We start from the raw sequence: 17,359 nt of genomic DNA, 5'->3' as shown, positions 1-17,359 counted from the left end.
CAGACACCTGGCAGTGTTTTTTTGGGAACCCCGTTGACTCGATCACGGAGTTGTGTGTGTGATTATTGTAGTGCAGGCTGGAGTATTCACGTGTACCTCTAGCCTTGCCATGTAAATAATTGTAAATAAGTTAACCAGTGGCGGTCACTTTTTTGTTCCTTTATTGTATAACTTTCACTGTCGCAGCCTAGTAGGCGTGAGAAGCCGTTTTCTTTTGTTGAACAAGTTTTCTCCTGTTTTTCGTTAGATAGATAGGTAAGTGACTTGTCTTTTGTTTTGGCTTCTTTTTATTTTGGTGTAGGGAAGACTAGGGATTGTTTTATAGGGAGTTTTGTTTATTGTTTTGGCATTGCTCACTGCTGAGGAAAATAAATGGCTGCTTAAATACTTAAAAAAGGTGTCGTTGTTGGGGTTTTTGCGTGGGTGGGAAGTGAGTGGGGCAAACTATTTGTTACGTTTATTTACTTGCCGGGACCAGAACGTAACACGGCTAACCTGTCGCTTGCCCAGCTCGATGCCTGTAGGAAAAACTATTTGCATGAGGTGGCATCATTTTACGGGATTGGGGTCTCCATAGTTCTGCATAAAGCTGAGCTAAAAGCTGCTCTGGTGTCTGGCTTGGTGGATAAGGGGATATTGGCCTTGCAAATGTCTCCCAGTCCACCTGAGTTGGCTGAGCATGGTGTAGCATCTTAGCATGTTCCCCTGTTGCCAGATCAAAATATAGCACTGTATGTGTCCACGCCTCTTGCTCAGGGACTGCCTGAGGAGACTGCCAATGACACTGCCTCATTTTGAGCCACTCTCGATAGTCCTTAGGTTCAAAGCAGGATGCTAGGCTACGAGTTCATCTGGCTCATCTCCAGCTGGAGAGAGAGAAATGCGAAAGAGTTTCATCTGAAGGAGGAGCTAGAACTTATGGGCGGAGCTGGCCAGAGCCAGGGAGATTGAGCTGAAAAATGTGAAAGCAGAGAAAACTGTCAAGTTGTGACATTTAGAACTCCAACAAGTTTCCCTTCTTACGACTGCCTGCATTCCACAGCCAGGGGCAGGGTTTGATGTAGGAAAAAGGTTGGCTAGTTGAAAAAAGTTGGTTGATGTGACACATTAACTTCTGAAGAATTTTTAGATTGCACTCATCAGAAAAGTTGCCAACTCCTGCTATAGTGTAATTTGACTGTATGAGATTAATATTCAGTTTCTATGTTGTCAGCTATAATGGCTGGACAGCCTTTAAGAATCGAATCAGCTTCTAAATAATTTGCTGGTTTTCCCTCTTCTTGCTTTTTACTTTCTTTGAGGCTCTGGAGACTCTGGAGACTCTTGAGTCTAGAAAAGGAGCTGTTGGACAGAAAGATGTCAACTGAGTGGTAAGTATTTTGCTTTTCCAATATATTGTTAATCTTCAGTGTGGGAAACAAGATATTTAGTAAGTAGTAAGGAAGTAAAATTTATTAATAACTTAATTTATAACTTAATATTTTGTTGCACAACCTTTTGAGGCAATCGCTGCAATCAAACTATTCCTGTAACTGTCAATGAGACTTCTGCAAAGCTCAGCAGGTATTGTGGTCCACTCATGAGCAAACTGCTCCAGTATTTTCCTCTTTTGAAGAGCGCCTTTTCTAGACAGCATGTTTCAGCTCCTTCCAAAGATGCCCAATAGGATTGAGGTCAGGGCTCCAAGAAGGCGACTTTATAATAGTCCAATGTTATCCTCTTAGACATTCTTGGGTGTTTTTTAGCTGTATGTTTTGAGTCATTGTCCTATTGCAAAGACCCATGACCTCCGTCTGAGACCAACCTTTCTGACGCTGGCCAACACATTTCTCTCTAGAATCCCTTGATGGTCTTGAAATTTCATTGTACCCTGCACAGATTCAAGACACCCTGTGCCAGATGCAGCAAAGCAGCCCTAGAACATAACAGATCCCTCTCCATGTTTCACAGTAGGGACAGTGTTCTTTTCTTGATATGCTTCATTTTTCCTTCTGTGAACATGGAGCTGATGTGCCTTTTTGTGATTTGTTGGTGGTGTCCTCCTTGGTCATCTCCTATGTAGTCCACTCTGGCTCAAACAACAACAGATGGTGCGATCTGACAGTGATGTGCTTTGAGCATGAAGTTCACCTTGGATCTCTTTAGAAGTCTTTCTGGGCTCTTTTGTTACCATTCAGATTATCTGTCTCTTTGATTGGTCATCAATTTTTCTCCTGCGGCCACGTCCAGGGAGGTTGATTACAATCCCATGGATCTTAAATTTCTGAATAATATGTGCACTGTAGTCACAGGAACATCCAGCTGCTTGGAGATTGTCTTATAGCCTTTGCCTTTAACATGCTTGTCTATGATTATTTATCTTATCTCCTGAGACATCTTTCCTTTCACTTCCTCTGGTCCATGTTGAGTGTGATACACGCTCGAACGATAGACGTTCATTGGTTAACATTCATAGAATTTTTATTATTTAGTCAGATTAGTTAGTTCTGTGACCATTGTGACTTTTTCCTTTCATTGACCAAAGGGTACCAGCAGGTTTTGTCTACGTGTCTATGTCCCACTGGGAGGAGTTCCCCTGGATAAGCTGGAGGTGGTGGCTGGGCAGAGGGAGTTCCGGGGTGCTCTGCTTAGGATCCTGCCTCTGGGACCCAACTGCAGATAAATGGAAGAAAATGGATGGATGTTTTGTAACAGTGCAATGATTCAGCTTGATTGTCTATCTTGAGGTCTGTTCTGTAGCAAATGCAGGAAAAAAATGTTTTAAGAAGAGCAAATGTAATGTGGCATTCTAAAGAATATGATTGTTTCCTTATAGGATACCAGGAGAGACGAGCCCTCCATCACAGATGGTGTTCAGTGAAGAAAGTCACCTGCAGATTCAAGACCATTGCATCTCCATCCCACATTCACTGCCACTGTACATAAGGGAAGTTGAACTTTCTGCGATCACTGCATTTTCATTACCTTAATCCATGACAGTCTTTCAGGCTGTAATGCCTGGACTGAGCAGAACTGCTTAAACTTGGGTTCAAAATAATTCAATCTGAGACTTTGGTTTTGTTTTTTTGTAAGGTTATTAAAGTTTTAAATTGTTTAACAAATATGAAAATTTAATTTGATAAGGATCCCTCCTGGGTGAGGTGTTCCGGGCATGTCCCAGGACACGCTGAAGAGATTAGATCTCTCGGCTGGCCTGGGAATGCCTTGGTGTTGCCCCGGATAAGCTGGAGAAGGTGGCTGGGGAGAGGGAGGTCTGGGCTTCTCTGCTTAGGCTGCTGCCCCTGCGACCCGGCCCCGGATAAAGCGGATGAAGATGGATGGATGGATAGATGGAATTTGATAATATTTGAAGTATAATTAAATAACACAAGCTACAATAGTGGGAATATACTTGTTTGTCATTAATGTGTCCCGTATGTTGACTAATAAATATTTTTTGCATTTGAAAATAAAAGTTGGTCTGATTTCAACTGCATTACAAAATGTCTTTAATTTCGAGGATAATAAAACATAATGTGATCTAGTTGCATTCGATTTCTATGTGGATAGGTTTCATTCAGAAAAATCTAATTATTCTAAGTACTGGGTACTCCATGAATAAATTGTCCTAGCTTGGTTATCAAGTTTTACTTGTGGGTTTTTGTTTGGTTTTTTTTGTTTTGAGGCAATGAGTTTGCATAATTTAAGTTCTAGGAACTAATTTGGTTGTACAGTATGTTAACATTGTTCTCACCAATGGATGACACCAATACTAGTGTTTGCATGAAGGAGAAATTGTAATTCAACCACATTGGAGGATGATGAGAAATTGTGAGGAACATACAAAGTGACAATACAAATGACAAATTGTATATGTAGGAATAAATAAGCTAATCTTTCAACTCATTGTCGGGTGTCTTTCTCTGTGCTTATGTTTATTAAAATTATTAATATAGGACAGACTTGCCAGGGGGAGCTGGGGGGGGGGGGTCAATTTTGGTGGCGACCCTGTCATCAAGATATTTTCTGGCAAAATTGAGATGAGACTTTGTTCCTTTTGCCTTAGCGATGGTTTTCATCTTGGAACACTGCCATGCGGGCCATTTTTGCCAACAGTCTCTTTCTTATATTGGAGTCATGAACACTTGGGGGGTCCAAAGCTTCTTTTTTTGCTTTTATAAAAGGCTTTATAACCTTTTCCGGACTGATAATCTCAGTTAATTTGTTTCTCATTTGTTCCTGAATTACCTTGGATCATGGCATGATGTCTGGCTTTTGAGGATCTTTTGGTCTACTCCACTTTGTCAGGCAGGTCATATTAAAATTATTTGGCAACCACAATGATGTAGAAATGGCAAACCACAGCCCTCACTGGTTTGCTGTGCTGCATGTGGATACTCAAATTGTTTCTTGGCCCAAACAAATCTCTGCTTGCTTTTCCTTAGTAGCTATTTGACCATAAAGGCCTGATTTGCGCAGTCTTCTCTGAACATTTGGTGTAGAGATGTGTCTGGTACTCAAACTCTGTGTGGCATTTATCTGGGCTCTGGGGTGCTGTTAATTTGCAATTTCTGAGGCTAGTGACTCGGATGAATTTATCCTCAGCCCCAGAGCTGACTCTTGGTCTTCCTTTTCTGGAGTGGTCCTCATTTGAGCCAGTTTCATCAGTGCTTGATGGTATTTGCAGCTACACAAAGACGCATTCCAAGTTTTAGCAATTTTTCAGACTGACTGATCTTTAGTTCTTAAAATAATGATGGACTATCGTTTCTCTGGACTTTGCTGATTGGTTCTTGCCATAATATGAATTCTAAAAGTTGGTTGGTACATAACTGACAGTCCTGACTTCTGCACAACTGATGGTCCCAACCCCATTAAGAAGGCAAGAAATTACACAAATGAACCTTAACAAGACACACCTGTGAAGTGAAAACCATTTCAGGTTACTACACCATGAAGCTTATTGAGAGAAGGCAAAGTTTGCAGCGCTGTCAACAAAGCAAAGGGTGCCTACCCTTATCATTTACAATATAAAACATATCTATGTATACATGTATATGTGGGCAAAAGAATTAAAACAAACAGTTGCTAAGCTTCACTTCAGTCAGTGTTTCCGTAGTTTTCTTTTCCCAAAGAAATATTTGTGTTAAACTGTCAATACTGTACCAATGAATCACAATGACTGAAGTTAACATGCTACCATTAAGTAAAATATTTTTGTTACAGTGTCATACTTAATTGTATTTGAACCTCAATTTCTTCAATTTGAGGTTTCGTTTGATATTTTTTTCCCTGTTGAGCATTTCTTGAGTAATTGTTTATTTTATAAGGAGCCGGGTTTTATTTTATTTTTTGTCACTTTTTTTTCGTTCTCTTATATACTTACTTTGTAATGGTCTCTCTCTCCTCACTGGAGAGGAGAGAGAGACTGACACAGTTGCTTGGCTCTGCTCCACAGTCAGTCTTCCTCAGGACAAGTTACAGTGGAACTATTAACATTTCTTTTTGCATCTTGTGCCTTCCTGCATTGGATGTTTTTTGCAAAAATGTTTTTCAGGTATTCTGGGGCACATGTTCAAACAACAAAGGTATATTTCTTAAAATCATTTAGTAATCAAAAGACACAAAATCATCTTTTTCACCCCCAAAAATATATGTTCAAAGCACCACAACGGCCCAATATCACACAGAACAGTCACGTGATATTAAAGAGAAGCTGTCAATTTAACCCTATCGAGTGGGCAATCACAGCGAAGCAGTTCATATCAAGTTGTAGATTCAAGCTGCTCAACATATTTTTGGACACCAGATGTCACCAAAGAGGACTTGGTTGGAAAGCTTTGAGTAATGAATGAATGGGTCACAGAACAAAAAAAGCACACTCATTCAATAATTGTTTAAGTACTTATTCTATAATAAGTACTTCAACAAGAGAGAGGAACATAGGGTGATGCATGGAGGGAATTGAAGGAAGTGCACACCGGTGGACTACATTCTTATATAGAACACCCAAAAGAGGATCCTGTTCATCTAGACGCAGCGTTTTCAGTGGGAGAAACGTATCCAGGTCACTTCTTTAGACTCAGCTGACCGCACGTTTCCCCAATCTTATAAACAGTACTTTTGCATAATAACTGAAACTAGCACCACTGAAGGAACAATGGGCTGGGAGGTCAGTTCCTTGATCATTAACATGCAAATACTCATGACCAATGGCCATGAGTACCATTCAAGTATCAAGAAGAAGTGATGACAGCAGCAGCATCCTTGCTGGAGATGCAAGAATGAGATGGTTTGGACATGTGCAGCAGATAGTGGATATACTGGACAATGGATGTTGACTATGGAGCTGGAGAAGCTTAAATTACTTAAGCATAAAAACACGGATCAATACTGTAAACTACACAGACTGCCATAGAGTAAAGTTAAAAACCCAGTCATGGAAAAACTAAATAATTTATCATTTCATCAGGGTAGATCAGTGGTCCCCAACCTTTTTTGCGCCACGGACCGGTTTATGCCCAACAATATTTTCACGGACCGGCTTTAAATACAACAAAATAAAACTAGTACCAGTACCGAAAAAAAGAAGATTTATTCATAACACACGTGAAAAGACCCAGGAAAACAGAGTTTACGATAAAAACGATAACAAAATAACGCTGAAAAACAATAAAAACCCTGAAAACCATACATTTCACACCTGAGCCTCAACTCTCGCGGACCGGTACCAAACGACTCACGGACCGGTACTGGTCCGAGGCCCGGGGGTTGGGGACCGCTGGGTTAGATGGTATTGAGGTCAAATTAAAACTCCAAACAGCAAACTCCCAAGCAGATTGTTGATATATATTCAATGCGGTATTAACTTGCATAGCTAAAAGTACATTTCTTTGAAATAATTACTTATTAAATGAATAATGACTTTAGTATTCAGAAACTTTTATTGTGAAAAAAAAAAGTATTAAAATCATCCATCATGGTTTGTTTTGATGACATGCTTTTCACCATTAAAAAGCTCACAGAGCCATTATAATAAAATGTTTTGACACAAAATAAAATGGTAAAAAGTCACTCAGCAGTTACATTGTAAAAACACTGATGGGTGTTTGTGTCCCAGTGACTGATGAGAGCTATTTTACTGGTACTGACTGTGTGTAAGAAAGTCCCCACTGGGATTATGAAGGGTGCGCTTGAGCTTTTTTGGCTTGTTTTTCTTGATGCTGTGTGGAGAGGGCAGCGCAGAAGTCTTTGACAACTGCGTGGTGAAACTGCAATCAGCTGTTCGTTTTCGCTCTTTCATGTCAGTTTCACGCCCTTCTTTGGATGTGATTAAACATCCATAAGATTGTTCTTTACTCCATAGTGAAACATTATGAGCAGATTTCCCCTTTGTCTTCTTTTTGCTGTCTTTTCTGGGTGTATCTAAAGATGGTGAAGCATGTTCAAACAGACTTTCCGATTCAGTTTCTTCACTTGCAGCTGCTGGAGTTTCTTGGATATTTTTTTCCCTCTTCTTTTTTAACACCACAGCCTCATCAGAGCATCTTGTATCAGCATTTTCTGATCCTTTCACAGGGGTCGCTGACTTGGTTTCGTTCCTCTTACGTTTCTTTTTCTTCTTCTTCAGCCCTGTGTCAGACAGGGCCTCCTCAAGTTCCTCAAAATCTGGTTCCGGATCTTTTTCCACACTCTCTTGTTCAGTTAACATTTTCCTCTTCTTCTTTTTCCTGACTCTGTCATTAGATTCGTCCAAACTTACAGTGATTTCTGCTGATTCAGCAGGACTGCCGGTGCTGACGCCTGGCTTTTCAGCAGCCACAGATTGCAAAGGACAATGTTTTTCTTCCTCTGAATGAGCAGCTTTTCCCTCGACATCAGCACCGAGGAAGAAAGATTTCCTCTTCTTTTTTTTCCGCTGCACAGACAACAGATCAGAGCTTTGTGCCACAGTGTCATTGGAGCCCTCCATGCTTGACATTTTTTTCATTTTCTTCTTCTTCTTGGTCATCAGTAAACCAGCATCATGGTCTTCAATCTCATCTGTTTTCTGTGGATTTTCTTCATCTTCGGGAGTGTTAGATTCATCTCTTTGAGATGACTTTTTGTGCTTTTTTCTTTTTGCACAACTGGATTCCAAAGTTTTCTCAAGGTTTTCCTGAAAAGCTTCAGTATTTCTGAAACCTTCACCTTCATCTTTAAACTCTTTCTTTTTCTCTGTTCCTTTTTTCTTCTTCTTTGTTGGTATCTCCACATCATCGTGAAGAGATTCAGGAGCGATGTTGCACTTTAACTGCTCGACATCTTCCTCCTCACCATCGTTGCTTTCTGACATTTTCTTTTTCATCTTCTCCTTTTCGTGTTCTTCAGGTGACTTCTTTCTTTTCTTCTTTTTCTTCTTCTTCTGTTGTGAATGAGGAATGTCACTCTCCTCCTCCTCAATCACTTTCTCATCCAGAGATGTTGCAGCGTGCTGAAGCTCCAGCCTCCCCTGACTCAGGCTCTGTTCTTCTTCTGCATTTTTGTTTTCGTTGTTGTCCTCTTTCACCTTCTTCTTTTTCTTCTTCTTCTTTTTCTGTTGTGTATCAGTCACGTCACTGTCCTCCATCACAGTTTTTCCGGTAACATCAAGCACGCTGGTGACCTGTGACAAACAGGGAGTCTCCTGCTCCACCTCAGTGATTTTGTCATTCACAGATGCGGCATCGTGCTGATCCTCCAGCTTGTCCTGACTCTGGCTCTTTTCCTCTTCTGCATTTTTGATTTCTTTGTCCTCTTTCACCTTCTTCTGTTGTGAATCAGGAACGTCACTGTCCTCCAAACCGATCTTTGCATTAAGATCCAGCTCATTAACAGTCTGTGATAGATGTTGAGTCTCTTCCACTTCAGTGATTTCCTCATTCAAAGATGATGCAGTGTGCTGATCCTCCAGCTCGTCCTGGCTCTTTTCTTCTTCTGTATTTTCGTTTTCTTGCTTGTCCTTTTTCTTCTTCCTCTGTTCTGAATCAGAGATGTCACTCTCCTCCAACCTATTTTTTTCATTAAGCTCCAGCTCGCTGATGGTCTGTGACAGATGAGGACTTTCCTCCACCTCAGTGATTTCCTCATTCACAGTCAGTGCAGCATACTGAACCTCCACCTCCTCCTGACTTTCATCATCAGCTTCTTCTGCACTTTCATTATGTTCTCTGTGATTTTGCTTCTTCTTCACTTTGGTTTCACTGCATGTAGCAACATTATTGTTGTCACTCTGGAAGAAACTTTGGTCTGCAGGCTCACTGTCTCCCCGCCCTTGCTGGGATAGCTCCTCTTTGTTTGAAACTCTGCACTTTTGCATGCATTCCTTTGGACTTTGTGGAGGACTGCTGTCACTCAGCTCATCCTCCATTTCTTTTCCCTCAGAGCTGTCTCTCTTTTTACTGTTTGTCTTTAGAGTTACGGTTTGAGCGCGGACGCTTTGGGGTGTGAGCTGTTTATTACTCGTCCTCTTCTCTCTCAGAATGCTACAAGAAGGATCTTCATCATCAGAGCTCTCCAAATCTGAAGACTGTGCAGCTCTCAATGAGGGTTTCTTAGCTGGTATTTTATGTAACACAACCCCCCATCCTCCTGGTGGCATTTCATCACCAGTAAGTCCTTCCGTCCACTGTTTTCCTTTACTATTTCTCTTCTTCTCGCTATACCAGGACTGTGAGTGTCTCCTTTTTGATGGTATCACAAAATGCTTCTTTGCCTGTCAAATGACACACAACTTAGGGCCTGTACATGCTCATAAAGTGCTCATTATAGTATCAAGAGCCTGCTTACCACCACTTTCATGTCCTCGTCTCCTACATTTTCTTCTTCTCCCCTGAAATAGAAGAAAGGAAGTTGTTGAATTACCAAACATTTCAGCTGTATTTCTTAATGCCTTTAATATGCTTTAGTGTATTTCAAAGTACTTTACATGCAGCTGATAAACTGGTAAAACGTGTCAGTAATATGTTTGAATACATCTGTTCAATGAAGGTTTCTTTTTGGAAGAAATGGATGTAAACAAAGCAAAACCCGACAGATTCCACATTCAACTTTACACTCTGGTGACAGATTTCACCCTCTCTCAGAGTCCAGTTCCCACTGCTCTAATGTCCACTCCTCGTGTCTTAGTCCACACAGCTCTCTTCTTACTATTGGCTAATTCACACGCACCTCTTTTGCCTCAGTTCTGCATTGGTGCTTTTACAAATCGGCTCACATTTTGACAGATTTGAGACCTGAGCTTTACGTGGCTGTGCCAGCAGATGTTAGGCAAATTTATGTGGGAAGAAAATCATCACTCCTTCAAAAGTGAGATATGTCTGCAGCTCTAATCTGAGGTGATGTTAATAGTTTGTTTCATCAGGCTGGTACCTTCTGCAAACACCCCCTCTGCAGTAAAGGGAACTTTCATTAACACTTTTCTGGAGTAGACCTCATCATCGTCTGACAGTTTCATTGCATGCGATGGGTTTTGAGGACTCAACTTACTTTCAAGTTCTTGACAAAGACAAGCATCAGTCCCTGAAGGCCAAAGAGGATGGAGAATGTCAAGAACTTCACCTTCATGGTCCGATGATTCATTTTTCGATTTTTGTTAATATGCTATGAATGATCCTACTTGTGTCTCTCATGGTCTAAATACATAAAGGAGGAAAACATCCCACCACTCCTCTTTTGACAAGACTCGGGAGTTGCTTGAACATGTTCCAGAAGAAAAAGTGGCAACTTTGAGGCATCTGAAACACAGCCTGCTTTCTTTGCCATTTTCTTCGCTACATTATTCACCAGTTTCCAATATATATTACTGTTCTACAATGTAGTGAGAATAGCAAACATGAGACAGAAAAAAATGATTCAAATGCATAAAAGGAAGTGAAATGCAGTGTAAAAACATAAAAGCAAGCTTTAAAGGCAACTAAGGAAATCAGTAACAAAACAACATTTCAACTAGCATTAAAGACTTACTCTGATATTGGAGATATGCACTCTCCATTCATGTCAATTGCTGGTAAATTTGACTCCAGATCCTCTACGGTTTGATAGCTCTGTTGCAGCTTTCTTATACAATCAAAGAAGGCCCCCACTGAAGAATACTGGAACAAATAAAAGGCTTTAGTTCTAACATTTGCTGGCATTTGCTGTAACAAGCGTGTGCTCTGCTGCTGTTGTTTATGCTTACATGTAGCCTCGTGTTTTGCACTTCACTTAAAAAAATGCCCTTGGCTTTCGGCATCTTGTCTTTGAGGAACGGGAAACTGTACTTTGGCATTCTGAGTTTTGTCTCTTTTTTTTTCCTTTTACTTCTGGTGTCTTGAAGGGAGGCCGAAGGTGAACTGTCATCTTCACTTTCCTCTCGTTCTCTGGGAGACGTGAGACCTGATCGTAGGCCGCGGCGCTTCCGTCTTCCTGACCTCACGGCCTCAGGTACAGGCTTCTGAGTGATGAACAGGCTGTCCGCTGAGTCACTGCGCAGACACAATTATATGGTCAGTGTGTCAAGCTCAAGAGTTTTTGCAGTTTTCAAAACATTTTCATGACCTGGAGGCAACAGACAAACAGACATATTTTAAACACATTCAAGTGCGAATCCATTTTTCTAGAATTTGGTCCTAAGCACATCCTCAGATTTGGGCGTCTAAAATCACCGGCTACTTTGTGAAGTGTACATTGATTTTGAGATCTGCTGGCCACAGAGGCAATTTGAGTGCAAAGAACTCATTGTCGTGCTCAAGAAACCAGTTTGAAATGATATGACGATGGCAGACATCAGAAGATGGTTTGACTTTGGCGATAGAGACATAGTCAGCAACGATCCTCAGACACGCTCTGGCGTCAAATTTAGGGTTGGTTGGCATCAAGAGGATTAAAGTGTGCCAAGAAAATATCCCCCACACCATTACATCACTTCAGTGGTTTTCGATGCTGATATAAAGCAGGATGGAATAATGCAGACAGATACTCTTCTGCATATCTTGGATGTAAAATGTAATTGAGTAACTGTTGGCTTCAATAATGTTCACAGGATATTTTCTCTTTTTTTGGATCATTCGCTGTAAACCAGGGCAATGGTTCTGGGGAAAATCCTAATAGATCAGCAGTTTGTGAAATACTTGGACTTCAGCACCAACAACTATGCCACTTTCAAAGTCACTTAAATCACATTTACTCCACATTCTGATGCTCGCACAGGAGTTCAACTGCACCACAGGAAAGTGACTGTATTTAACTTTTAAAAAGGTATTGTTGAGGTTTTTCTCAATCACCAACATCTGTTTCAGCCCCTCCACCTGTAGGCCTTTGGGGCAAGGGCTTACTTATTTTTTTATACTCAATTTAATATGTGATATATTAGTTTGGAGAAATGAGCTCAGACCCTAGCGATCAAACTTTATTTTTATTCTGCAAAACTGGAGGTTTCCCACTGAAAAGTAGGCCCTGGAAAAATATGTTTACTGAACTTGAGTGCAGTATCGTGTACAGGATAATGAGTGAAACTGGAGGAGGTGGTGTACAAAAGCAGTAACACCCTGACCATGAGGAGGAAGGATGTGTGGTGTTGTGGCAAGGAGAAAGGTGCAGAAGAGTACAGAGGATGGATGGAGGATATCTGACCGTTCTTCCTTTATTATATTACAATATAGAGCATTTATTTAGCAGACTGATGTCAATCTTCTGACACAGTACACTGTTTACCTTGTTGTACCGTGTTATGGGATCATTGCAAGGAAGACTATCAGTTTTTCTTTGCATTATCTACAAATCCAAGTGCTCTTTTATGAAATACAATGTTAATATTGCGTTCACGAAATTTGGGGTTATCTTTAGTGTGTGTGTGTCTGCATGTGTGTGCTGTTTGTGAAAAATACAGACATGTAGATACATTTGTCAGAGTATCTAAGCCGGAGTGACCTCCACTCCTCACCTGTCTGCTTCAGTGGGCTCTCCTTCGGCTGCACCATCCTCTCTGTTCTGACTCGAACAGAGAACAGAAGAAGACTCTATAAACCTCGAAATTCTGTCCACATATTCAGGAGGGAACGTTTCCAGCACAAAATCCGATGGATCCGCTGTAGCAACTTCAGCAACAGCGTCGGATTCAGTCCACTCATTGGACCGACGCACTTTCGCCATCGTAGGACTCACCGACGGATCCGTGAAAAATCTTAGACATGAAACACGTAAATACAAGAATCTCCACCAAAACACGTAAAACACTCCACATGCGATTCGACCTGGAAGTGTTTAGACGTCACCGAGATGACGATGGTCATCTGACCAATCGCCAAAGAGGAGACAGACGATACTAAAAGAATCAAGAGGTTACAGTGTTTACACTTCCGGTTTTGTCTTCAGCTGAGCTCTATATAAGATGTTTTTTGTGGGTTGATGGCTCCTGCATCAACTCGACATAACAATGAGCCTCACGCAGAGATAGAATTAATATTAATATTGCAATTAGCAGTAATAATGGTATTAATTCCGTTCAGACAGCGAAGCACGAGCAGCTCGTTTTCTGTATGAGACTGTGCACCAAACCGGCTTATACACTACATATATCCACAGTCTGTTCAGCAACTTGCGACAAATGTAAAGTGTCTCCTGATGTGTGAATCACATGCATCGTCCTTGTCGTGGTCTGCATTATTTAATGAGCTCTTGTGCAGTTCATAGAGTTGGGAGATTTCCCGAGCCCAAAGACCCCACATCTAGAGCCAACCAATAATAATGCTTTCCTTTTTATCTAGAGGGAATTATTAATTATTACGGCGAATATGGGCAATTTTTTGTTCGATTTTCTAAGTGAAAGAAATAACCAATGTCTTTAAATTGGATGAGGAAACACTTCCGGGGAGGGTTATCATCTTGTTCTTATTTACTCTTTGTTTGAAGTTAACCCTGGTCCTGTCCGCTTTTTCTTATCCACTTTCCCTGCACCTCTAAACTGTATCCCAGCGCGCGCACTCTCAGGTGGATCTATGGCAGACACCAGCAAAACCGAGAAGGTTCAGCTGCACGCCCCAGATCTAGAAGAGCTGCGTGGCGGTAAGCTCTGATATATAAGCGCAAAGTTGTGCATGCGTGTTCATGTGACTCGGCGCTAATGAAGGTGTTTGGTTGCAGTATTACAAGCAGGACTGGAAACCAACTTTGCTGAAGTTCAAGTGAGTGTTGTGGAGTGTCCGGATCTCACCAAAGAACCCTTCCAGTTTCCTGTCAAAGGTAGGAGCCTATCAAGAACACAAGTGTGATTAAAAACGAATGCATATGCATTTTGGTCAATTTAAAACACTTCATAAAACATGCATATGAGTGGGGATGAGCTTCATTTGCAGACTGCGTATCAGAAACGTATCTTAATTTCGCCTGTACCCTGCAGGCTTGTGTGGAAGCCCTCGCATCACTGATGTTGGTGGTGTGCCATATCTGGTGCCTCTGGTCAGAAAGGAAAAGGTAGGTTTTAAAATAAAAGAATTGCATTGAGAAACTTTAATGAAAAGTTTTGCTAAAGCATATTCAGCATCTTCTTCTACTGTCAGGAATACAACATGAACACTGTATCAAAGGAGCTGGAACTTCCAGGCGCTTTCATCCTCGGTGCAGCAGCTGCTCCCAATAGAATAGTTGGAATGAACGCAGAGGTGAATTGCCTTCCTTCTAATTCAAAGTGCTTCACTCAGCAAATGACCTCAGTATAAACTAGCTGTCATTATAATCTTGAAAGGGCAGTTTGGTACGGCAGCAGTCAGTGGAATGAATGTTCTTGTCCACAGCTGATGCCTCTGGTTCTGACCGAGGCAGGGGGAAGGCCCGCAGTGAACAGCAGCTACTTCTCCTCCATCAACCCAGCTGATGACCAGTGTCTGCTAGAAAAATACAGCGACAAGTTCACAGACTGCAACTTTGGGCTGCTGGGAAATCTGTATGCTTGCGAAGGGAAACCTGGAAGGGTAATCAGTCATAGCCTTTTAAAAAATGCACTCTCATCCTGATTTGGCTTTTGGAAAATAACGAACTAGTTATACTTAAACATAATTATCTGTAAGTTAATAACATTGCTGATGTTGTTTTGCGTGAACTTTAGCCCCATTTAATGAGAGAATAAACATTAACAAGAGTTGTGTGCCTAAACATGCTGAGTTGGTAGTCTTCACCCGTGTGCCTCTGCAGGTCATAGAGGTTCAGGCAAAGAGGAGAACAGGAAGTCACAGTCTGGTGACGGCCTTGCGGACGAGCCTTGAAGCTCATTACCCTGATAAAAGTCTGGCCCTGGGAGGCACCTTCATCATCCAGAAAGGGAAGGCTAAAATCCACATCATGGTAAATAGTGGACATGACACAGAGCATGTTACAGACTGCTGCTGGCACAGCCACGTGCTTTGATTTGTTTCCTTGCCTGTCAACAGCCAAGAGAGTTCTCAGTCTGCCCCCTCAACACCAACGATGACGTCAACAACTGGCTCAAGCACTTTGAGGTCAGCGCTCCACTCATCTGCCAGTCGGTGCTCGTATCCAGAGACCCTGTAAGTTAAAGCCAATAGACTCACACCTCAGCGTGATGCAGAAATATAAAAAGATCTGGTTATAGTTTTATTACCTGATTACGGTGTTTTTGTTCAGTAGGCTTCTTTGTAATGTCCGCCTGGTTGCTTTGCAGGGCCTGGACCTGCGTGTGGAACACACCCACTGCTTCAGTCACCACGGAGAAGGTGGCCACTACTACATAGACACTACACCTGACAGTGTGGAGTATCTGGGCTATTTCATGCCTGCAGAGTTTGTCTACCGCATCGACAGGCCGAAGGAGACCCACGGTGTCGGACGAGATTAAAAAACTGCATAAAACATGTTGGCAGCACAGAATCTTCTGATAATCTAAACTGAGGCGACTCATTGATTCATTTAAAGCATGTTACATTTCACACATAAAAAAGTCACTGCACATGAATCAATAAAATAAAATAAAAGAATCCCAATGAAGTGATCTGAATTGTGTGAAGGAAAAAAAAGGTGGACAGTGACATCACAACGCTGACGTACTTTGGACCTTGGCCTACATTAATGCTTGCTGACTCTACTGCAATCAAAAAGGTTGTGCAACGTGTTGCAGGCTAGACTGTTGCAGTAGGTAAAGCTTCTTAGAGAAAGCTAGCTTTTTAAAAACCTCTGTGGCCAACCTGCCCACACCCTGGATTCACTTATTTGTATGATTAGGCCTCTTGTGGGTGTGTGCACAATGTGCTTGATTAATATCCACCTCACATCGCTTTCTTATACTTCCACTTGCTGAAACAGGGTAGAATAGCAGTGCTGGTGCTTAGAAAGACCAGTGGTGTAAGCGTATAACTGTGTACACCTAACCAGTGATATTGTTTTAAAGTAAATCAGATTTTAGTGTTTTAAATCCATCTTGTGGCATTTCAAATAAATCTTTCCTCAGTGGAAAACTGTCACAGCAAAACCGATGGAAAGATGTGTTACTTGTAAAGAACTTTGTCATTTAATTAATAAACTAAGACAATGATTTTCTTCTGAGTGGCTTTTTTTTTAATGTGTGTTGTAAAATAACTATATATTCTGTTTGGTAAGGTTCAAGTAAGCTGTGGGAAAGGCTGAACTGATTTTCTGTTGGTACCAAGGGGTCAAAGTGTGCCAAGGAAATATCCCTCACACCATGGCACCAGCCTCAACCACTGAGACAAATAAGGATAGATGCATGTTTTTATGTTGTCTACATGAAACTTTGACCCTACCATTCGAAAGTTGCATCACTAAACATTCATCACCAGGCCACGTTTTTCTAATCTTCTATAGCCCAGTTTTCATTAGCCGGTGCAAACTGTAGGCCCTCTTTGCTTTTTTTAACAGACAAATGTGATACGTGGTGTGGTTGTCCACTGCTTAGTCCATCTGCTTCAAGGTTCAACGTGTGTTCGAAGATGCTCTTCTGCATACCTCGATTGTAACAAGACAGTTAAATCACCTTTCTTCCCTATTCTCATGTTCTGTTGGAACTTCAGCAACCATGTCTTTGTGTCTGAATGAATTACATTGCTACCGTCTGATTGGGTGATAGTAGAACTTTGAGGCTTTCTAAATGTTTCCCCCTAGTATTTGGGGAAACCTTTTGGAAGGAACGTTTAAGAAATTTTCCCTAAAGGCTGTTTAAAGGTTCTTGTACAGCTACGTGTATAGCCAACAGGCATACAGGCTTTTAATATTATCTGTTTCACTGTGGGCATACCATGTTTCCAATATAATAATTAAATTAATTTGTTTTTATATTTCTTTTATTTAAAAAAAATTGAATACTTCTATTAAAATGTAAAAACCAAATCACTTATCAAAGGTGACTTTTATAGCT

The 17,359-nt window shown here is 41.2% G+C and overlaps 2 protein-coding genes and 1 long non-coding RNA gene across 4 annotated transcripts in view; 2 read left to right on the top strand and 1 right to left on the bottom strand.

Annotated features, from left to right (window-relative positions):
• Positions 1 to 3,869, top strand: part of LOC146699906 (uncharacterized) — a 38,383-nt gene extending 34,514 nt beyond the window's left edge. Inside the window, exons 2-4 of one of the 2 annotated variants that reach the window (XR_014922488.1) lie at positions 1,302 to 1,370; positions 2,525 to 2,726; positions 2,816 to 3,869. This is a non-coding gene — a long non-coding RNA (uncharacterized LOC146699906). Of the gene's footprint in view, positions 1 to 494; positions 1,371 to 2,524; positions 2,727 to 2,815 lie in introns of those variants that run through there. The other variant, XR_014922487.1, reaches the window with a different exon arrangement.
• A 2,686-nt stretch (positions 3,870 to 6,555) lies between these two features.
• Positions 6,556 to 13,225, bottom strand: pho (phoenix). Its single transcript, XM_085469838.1, has 5 exons — positions 12,920 to 13,225; positions 11,177 to 11,462; positions 10,963 to 11,090; positions 9,787 to 9,829; positions 6,556 to 9,712 (listed from the first exon to the last, which is right to left on the bottom strand). Exons 1-5 carry the CDS (start codon positions 13,126 to 13,128, stop codon positions 7,118 to 7,120), a joined length of 3,261 nt encoding a protein of 1,086 aa, XP_085325964.1. The 5' UTR covers positions 13,129 to 13,225; the 3' UTR covers positions 6,556 to 7,117.
• A 639-nt stretch (positions 13,226 to 13,864) lies between these two features.
• Positions 13,865 to 16,530, top strand: bkgd (beta-keto-L-gulonate decarboxylase). Its single transcript, XM_085469836.1, has 8 exons — positions 13,865 to 14,040; positions 14,119 to 14,217; positions 14,375 to 14,448; positions 14,535 to 14,636; positions 14,769 to 14,945; positions 15,166 to 15,315; positions 15,402 to 15,518; positions 15,653 to 16,530. The coding sequence occupies exons 1-8, from the start codon at positions 13,974 to 13,976 to the stop codon at positions 15,824 to 15,826; spliced, it is 960 nt and encodes a 319-aa protein (XP_085325962.1). The 5' UTR covers positions 13,865 to 13,973; the 3' UTR covers positions 15,827 to 16,530.
• The last annotated feature ends 829 nt before the right edge of the window (positions 16,531 to 17,359 follow it).

Source organism: Copadichromis virginalis, linkage group LG10, assembly GCF_057382275.1.
Source record: "Copadichromis virginalis isolate Kocher_CV1m ecotype Utaka linkage group LG10, C_Virginalis_male_GT1.1, whole genome shotgun sequence".
Taxonomy (NCBI): domain Eukaryota; kingdom Metazoa; phylum Chordata; class Actinopteri; order Cichliformes; family Cichlidae; genus Copadichromis; species Copadichromis virginalis.
Note: the sequence above shows the minus strand (reverse complement) of the source record. Positions and strands in the feature narration are given on the sequence as shown.